Source organism: Pavona decussata, unplaced genomic scaffold, assembly GCF_977016875.1.
Source record: "Pavona decussata unplaced genomic scaffold, jaPavDecu1.1 SCAFFOLD_95, whole genome shotgun sequence".
NCBI lineage: Eukaryota > Metazoa > Cnidaria > Anthozoa > Scleractinia > Agariciidae > Pavona > Pavona decussata.
The window spans coordinates 2253361-2261466 of record NW_028145512.1 but is presented as its reverse complement, the minus strand read 5'-3'; the positions used below and the strand labels follow the sequence as shown (position 1 = coordinate 2261466).

The window sequence follows — 8106 nt, the reverse complement described above, 5'->3', positions numbered from 1 at the left end:
GTATTGCATTGTATTGTACTGGATTGCATTGCATTGCATTGCATTGTATTGCTTTGCATTGCATTGCATTGTATTGTATTGTATTGTAATGTATTTTCATGCATCGATACATTTTGGTTAATGTATCGATGCATGAAAATACATTACAATACAATACAATAAAATACAATACAATGCAATGCAGTGCAATCCATTACAATACAATGCAATACAATAGAACACAATACAATACAATGCAATCCAGTACAATAATACAATACAATACAATACAATACAATACAATGCAGTGCAATGCAGTGCAATGCAATGCAATGCAATACAGTACAATGCAATGCAATTCAATACAATGCAATGCAATGCAATGCAATGCAATGCAATACAATACAATACAATACAATACAATGCAATACAATACAATGCAATGCAATACAATGCAATGCAATATAGTACAATGCAATGCAATAGAATCGAAATACAATAACATAACATACATAACATACACTTTATTAAACACGATAAAACATAAGTTACAAAATAGATTTTGAAAATAAGCCTGATTTACATGTTTGTCGTGTGGGAGTTCGAGGAGGACATTAACAAATTTATCTCATCTTTAAACTATACATAGTCAAAATGATCCTAACTTCTTTAGAAATGTCGATGAAAAGTTGTCTTCGTCCTTCGAGTCTGATGTCCTAGCTGTGGTGATGAATAGTCTGCAATGATCACGTCAAACTTCAAGTAAAATGAATCATATAAAACATGCCACATAGCTTTAAATAAGCGAACCTCAGCATTCTTGTCAAACAAAGCATCTGTAAACTGAGAAAGCAATGGAAGCAATTAAGAAGAAGAAGAAGAAGAAGAAGAAAAGAAGATGAAGAAAACAGATTCCAACAGGATTCGAAACATACATTTGTAAAGTGATAGAGTTTTAAATCCCATCCAAGCCACATTTTGGTTTCGTAGTTTGTTGACTTATAAAATAGTTTTAAAATGACTTCCATTCCTTCCTTTTCACCTTCCTCTTTCCTGATTCTTGCTTGTATCGTGCCTTATTTCTTTCCATGTTTCCTCGCGCTTGCTTCTCGGTGCTTCCTTACTCATGAGAAAAGTCTCGCTGTGGGCCAAGGAATGCCGCGGGCCATCATTTAGCAACACCATGCAAGGATGGCAGCAAGTACCAACTAAGTAAAGAATCATGCCAGCAAGCAAGCAAGGAAGCAAGGAAGGGAGGAAGGAAGGAAGGAATTAAGAACAAACGGGAGAAAGATGAAGAAACTCCGGAAAGAAGGAAGAAAAGACTGGATGAAATGGGCGAACGTTAACACTGGTTAGCTGCAGCGGATAACTGAACCTGCTCCAGCAAAATAAACCTTAGAGACTTGCGTACTATCCTTTAAAAATCTTAAGAAACATTGGATGCAATCTACTAATTAGAATTTTCTTCCTTCCCGCGATTCCACATGGGCCCAGCTCATTTTCCACGCTCTACAAACCTCCCCCACCCCTAATAAGCCTTGTCCATACATCCCGTACTGACTCAGACAAAAATCATGTACCTACTCCCACAATTATTGCTTAAGTAAAAGTCGTTTGGCTATCATTGTTATGATGTAGCTTTTTCCGGAATTGATTTTTATTAGAAAACTACTTTTTATGCATGGGACAGCTACTTCTGATAGGTTTACTTTTACCTTCAGAAATTCGCAATATCACCAAGTCAATCTTAATTGTGACATTCGTATAATGGCAGGTAATATACCTCTGTCAAATGTTATCGCTAAGTTAGTTAGTAAGTTATCGCTACTGTCGAGTGGGGGTCTCGTTACTTTGGGAAATTCGCATTCATTGTTACACGTGTATTGATTTACCCTAATTATCAAATAAATGACGTAAGCCATGTTTGAACGGTTTAATCTCATTAACAATTTCATATACTTTTGTTTGAAACGGTTAAAGATGCTAAAAACAATCTTTTGCATATCAAGGATATCAAATAATTGAAATTTATTAACAAGATTACTGGAACCAATTTTAAGGATGCATTGACCAATCATACTCGTGCAATATTACAGTCAATATGTAGATTTGCGCATTCGTCTTCTTGTTGTATTTTGTCACGAAACTGGACGACTGTGAATACGTTAGGTTCCAGTAGCCCAGCTATGTCTTGGTTCATTCCATTTTTAGTTGGTTTATTTACAATTTATCTTGTATGGCGGTTGATCCCGCGAGCAAAAGTTGATCTCAAAGGAAAGTATGTTCTGATTACCGGCTGCGACTCTGGCTTCGGTCGCGAAACAGCCATTCGACTGGACAAGATGGGAGCTTGTGTGTTGGCGACTTGTTTGACGAAAGAAGGAGAACAGAGTTTGAAATCAGTGACGACTGACAGACTGAAAACATTCCAGATGGATGTTACGAACTCCCAACAGATTAAGGAAATCTATGAGGAGTTTGAAAGAAGGATTCCTTCTGAGGCAGGTCAGTAAACGTATTGTTGTCGTGCGTGATACAAATCGGTTCCCTTAATTGGTCTTTCAGTCTAATATTACAATGGAATGGAGCTTTTTCATCAACAAGTTAAAGTAATTTTCCTTTTATTCTTTGTGAAGTTAGATTGAGCTTATTTGTTTGTTAGCATAATGCAAACATCTTGTACCAAACGTGAACCGTTGGGAGGTTTCTTTGTTATCAGTGCTCATTCATGATGATGCACTTGACTGCTCAACTGTTGTTTGTTTGTGTCGGAGATTACAATGAGCGACAAAAACGGCTCAAGATGCCTCCAATCGAGAACAAGAAGTTGCTTTTCATTTCTACGCCCCTTACTCACTAGCGAAATTCTGTATAAGAGAGCAAAATTCACTCAGTGACGGTTTCTATGTCACGCTTCGAATCACGGCCTAAAGTGCTGAAAGGTTCCCCTTGTGTTGTTCCAATCTTGTGAAATGTTTTGAATATTATTGATAATATTGGACTTCCATTTTACGTGCTTCCTTCATGCAACGTATTCAAGCATCCATTTTCAGATTTCAGCTCCACCACGCAGATCACAAACGTGAAATAGACCATTAGGTTTATTTTGGCGTCTTGGGCCGAGCAGCAGTGCCTATAACAACACGTTCTACTACAACCTACAAACCACAAACTCTGATTACATCCGAATACGGGGTTAATAATACAAAACAGAGCTGAGCGACAGTTTAAAAGAGACCACTGCCAGACGAAGGCCAGAAAAAACCTGCCAGAAAAATCCCCGATGGGGAAAAAACGCTGCAGGAAATCTGGGTAGGAACCGCGGCTCAAGCTCTACGAGGCTTTACAGCTCAAACATCCTCACACACTTTAAGTAAAGTGAAGGTTGCATGTTGTATGACAATGAAGAACAACACACTTCAAAATACGTATACAAACAAAAAAATAAAATAACGCAAGCTAAGAGAGGTGTCAGCCTAGTATGATTTCTCACGTGCACATGATACACATCTCTTATATAGCCCTCCCTTCTACCCATGCTGCACTTCAACTGAACTAGCCCCAGTTTCCACTGCTCTGATACCACAGAAATATTTCACTTCCGGCTAATTCATACGCCCTCACACGCCAGAAATTCCATTTTTACCACTAAACATTGCCAAACTGGACCACAAACAAAGCAAGCTGAAGATTTGTTTTATAGTTTCCTTGTCACATGGTGGAACTTTAATACTTGATCCATATTTCGTGCTTTTGCAGATAGCATGCAATGACAGTCCGAACAAACATAAAACGGCCTTTTCAATTTTTCATCTTTTTTCTTGATTCCCGTGAGACACGCATTTTCGCTTACTTTCCTATCCCAAAGAGAAACAAGGGGCTACTTGCAACCTAACAAGTTGTGCTATGTTGACAGGATTGTGGGGCCTGGTAAACAATGCTGGCATACTTTACGTACTTCCCATCGAATGGACACCGCTGGACATTTTTAAACGCACCGCTGACGTAAATCTCTGGGGAATGATTGACGTCACTAAAACCTTTCTACCGCTGGTGAAAAAGGCCCGGGGACGAGTTGTTAACTTCTCAAGTGTTGCAGGTAAGGTATCAGTGCGGAAAAGGAAAATGCATGTGCCTGGTTTATGTTTCATGAGCACAGTGTTCAACTACTGTGCAACCGATACTCTAACTGTGTTATTTAAAGGTTATTCGCTGTTAAAAGAGTTTCAACCCTGTTTCTTCAGGGTACAAAACTATACCGTTAAAACTTTTAAACGGTATAGTTAACGATATAGTTTTGTACCCTGAAGAAGTCAGCATTGCCGAAACAGCGTCGATTTTATAATCTATCAATTCTCATTAATTAACTCCGCTACGCAGTATTTTAATCTGCATTAAGTGGCCACCCTCTATTAGCCGGTCAGTTGTCAAAGTTCGGAAAATTACGTCCCTTAATACTGTAATTTTGACACCCTTTACTAAGTCCCAATGAGTTGTTTCTTTTGTCTTGGCCTTTTTTAAACGGTCACTTCGTACAAGGAAACCAGTTGGTACGAACAAACTCCTGGACATGCCGACGGTCATCCCAGGTATTGCCAAGATCGCTGAAGTTTCAGCTGAAAATACCTGAAAGTATTTTTCATAAAAGTAACCCTGCGAACCTTTGGAATACACTTAAGCTCTATCAAAACACTGTCAAAAATTTACTGGTATTGTCTACAGGTCGATTTTCGTCTAACTTCTTCTCGTCCTATGCTGTTACAAAATATGGCGTGCAAGCGTTTTCAGATGCTCTCAGACGAGAAATGCATCCTTGGGGAATAAAAGTGAGCATCATGGAACCAGGAGGATTCCAGACAGGAATAACAGAAACTAGGGCGAGAGAAAGGCAGATGAGAAAAGGCTGGGATGACTTGAGTGACGAACTAAAGAAAGAATATGGCAAAGAATACTGGGAAAAAGGTACCCCACAATTCTCAGCTTTTTACCAGTTAAGAAAATAGCGATTCTTTGAAAAGGTCCAGGAAGGAACAATCCGGATGAACAACAAATGAAAATAAGTGATACTCATTAGCAGGTTACATAATAACGAAGATTATTCTAGCTTATGTGTAATTATAACTGTTTAGCCAATTTCCTGTACTCTAGCTTGTGAACAGGCCCCCAAATGGGTATAGGGCGAAGATAAAATCGAGCCCGGAGAAGGGGGCGCCCCCATACTGCGCTCCGCTTGCCTGGCTCACCCATCTTCTTTTCGCCCTATAAACTTCACTTGAGAGCCTTTCATCAGCATAACTGTACTCCAGTTTTAAGCAAAGGTTATTATTATAATTATTATTAACAGGTGAGCAGTTTTGCCTACCTCCTGCCTAAGAAGATATAACCGTGGCATACACGTTTGATCCTCTCATCTTCACTCGGTAAACAATCCAGAGCTACTCGTAAGACAACCTGGCTATACCCTTTGTATATCTTTACTTCAACATGAATATATTTCGAAGAACTGATCATATCATATGCCTGTTTTGTTTCAGCCATTACATTAATCACAACCTTTCCCTCTTCACCCAACACCTATCAAGTTGTAGACGCTGTTGTAGATGCCCTGACGTCACAGGTACCACGTGACCGGTATTTAGTTGGCTTGGACGCACGGTTCTTCTTTGTGTGGATGGCGCGGTTACCAACTGTCATTGCGGACTTCGTAATAACGAGTTTGTTTCTTAAGATACCAGCACCGCTGGGAAGCAAGTGATGCAGCACTGCGCGTCAAACCTTTAGCAATTGCCTTTCACAAACTATGAAGAGAGGAGCGGGGGATTATGGGATTGTTTGAGAGGGAGAAAAGGGTCTCAGAGATAAGCTGTATTAATACACACATCCCTTTGCTACGTTTGTGAACACGCCATATTTTCCCTCTGCCCCTTAAACCGATCCCAGAAATCGTAGCGGCCTAGGTTAGCGCCCTACTCATCATAGTTTTTGGAATGGGTAAGTGAGGTTTCTTCACCTTCACATTGTTTCGTATGTCTTTTTGAAATAAAAATATTACATTGACTCTCACACACAAGAATCAAGCGACCGTTCTACACAGCCAAGGCATGATTTAACCTTAAAGCATGGTGTTCTTTACAACAATTTGTAGCGTCCAGGGCCCAGTTTTTCAAAGCCCGATTAAACTAATCCTAGATTAACGTGAATTTTGATTCGAGTTTAGATTCTTCCAAAGGAGTTTTGACCCTCAGTTTTGATTTAGACTTTTCTTTACCTTTCGTTTGAAATAAGCCTTTAGAACCATTTTTAACGAGCGAGATGAAAACCTCGATTAACTCAGTTTTAATCATAGATTAGCGTTAATCAGCTTTCGAACAACCCGGACCTGGTTTTAATTTAAGCTATATAAAATATATATCTATCAATTGCTGGAAAGCTTATAAACCACAAACTGTAGAAATAAGCAATATGTTTGCATGACGGTGACCCCATACTGAGCATCGACAGAATGTACTTGAGAAAAGATATCTCGCCTAGATTTCCCACATTTTGAGTCTTTCTTACATCATTGTATAGCGGAAACCTATTTCTAGGTGCAGAATTTTGTAATCAAATAAATTCTTTAGATAGAATGCCAGTTGAAAGTCTTCTTGTAGATGAATTTTAGGGAGATTTCCCTGTAACTTTCCTATGCTCATCCCATCAAACACTTTGAAGGCAATCTACACTCAACATTTCCAGTTGTTTGGTCAAATCCTTCAAGAGATATCCTTTCCCAAAGGAGTAATAATGCCATTTTGAAATAAACACCTTGAAAGTTAATGCGATGATATACCATCACTGTGCTTAACATTTTGTGCACAAAACCGTCTTGTTGAAGAAGGAGAAAAGGGCCAAAACTACAGAAATGCTATGTCCGTTGCCATGATACTGAGGTACGTCTCGTACACTTCTTGTTTACAATAAATTCTATCGCATTTCAACTTTGAAAACATCACGGAAACACACTTGTCAACAGTAAATCCAATAATTCTGAAGCAGCTTTTGAAGTGAAGTCCAGGTTAAGTTCCGCCTCAAGAGTGCACGAGTAAGACGGCTTTCGAAACGAAATCTGGCGCAGATGGAGAGAGCACGTGTGTTCGTTGAGTGCGGACCTGGTAAATAATGGTAAATATTCGTCATGACAAACTCATTTGAAGACACTAAAAGAAAGTTTTTCATTGAAAACGCAATTGAAATAGTTTGAATAAGAAATGGTAATTCTCAAGGAGAAAATCAGTACTATCTGAGTCGAGATGTAAATTCTCAAATTTTACTGGTATTTTCGTTTTAACTCAGTTAATTCCTTTGATACCCGCCTCGACTGTCAATCTCGCTATTTACGGGTAGCAATTATTTCTCTATCAGGTAAATTTAAGAGAAACATAATAAAGTTGAAGGGAGTTGAAAGCAAAATAAAGGTTTCGCCAATACGTTTTTCGGTATTAGAGACAACTACTTTTGTAACAATTCATACGAACCTGCGTTTAGGTACGTACTGTGTCGGGTACAATGCATTTGGAATATTGTGATGGTTAATCGCAGTTAACAGTAAACGATTTTAAAGATTAGGAAGAGAAAAATGACACTGTAAACGTTTCGGTGAATTCACACACATCACGCTGAATGTTACTACTGAAACTATGCTTGAAACAAAACAAAACTACAAAAAAAAGGAAAAAAATAAAAATAAACGAAAGAAAAGCCGAGAAAGAAAGAAAGAAAGAGAGAAAGAAAGAAAGAAAGAAAGAAAGAAAGAAAGAAAGAAAGAAAGAAAGAAAGAAAGAAAGAAAGAAAGAAAGAAAGGCGTTGTTGAAACAGTTCCACCGACTTTCTCTGTCATGTTTTAGTCTATTGCAACTATATATAGTTGGGTTTTTTTTCCACGATTGATCTTGTATGGCGATTGATCTCAAAGGAAAGTATGTCCTGATAACCGGCTGAAGATACAACTTAGTTAGTATGTTAGATGTTCCTTAGTATCACACCAAAGCATTTTTCTGTCATACAGACACAATTACTGAATCACATGCATATTTATGAGTGGAGTGTATTATCATTCTTGCTTGATCAACCACATCGACAATAACA

General features: G+C 38.5%; 1 protein-coding gene across 1 annotated transcript; it reads left to right on the top strand.

Annotated features, from left to right (window-relative positions):
• The first annotated feature begins 1861 nt into the window (after window positions 1–1861).
• LOC146473096 (short-chain dehydrogenase/reductase family 9C member 7-like) lies at window positions 1862–6625 on the top strand. The gene is made up of 4 exons (XM_085118810.1): window positions 1862–2487; window positions 3899–4081; window positions 4705–4944; window positions 5517–6625. The coding sequence occupies exons 1-4, from the start codon at window positions 2169–2171 to the stop codon at window positions 5735–5737; spliced, it is 963 nt and encodes a 320-aa protein (XP_084974936.1). The 5' UTR covers window positions 1862–2168; the 3' UTR covers window positions 5738–6625.
• Window positions 6626–8106: the final 1481 nt, after the last annotated feature.

Bases quoted from the DNA above. Each gene is read 5' to 3' on its own strand.
- LOC146473096 (XM_085118810.1), top strand. From the start codon at position 2,169: ATGTCTTGGTTCATTCCATTTTTAGTTGGTTTATTTACAATTTATCTT. The intron at 4,082-4,704 runs GTAAGGTATCAG...TATTGTCTACAG, and splicing joins TAACTTCTCAAGTGTTGCAG to GTCGATTTTCGTCTAACTTC. The intron at 4,945-5,516 runs GTACCCCACAAT...GTTTTGTTTCAG, and splicing joins CAAAGAATACTGGGAAAAAG to CCATTACATTAATCACAACC.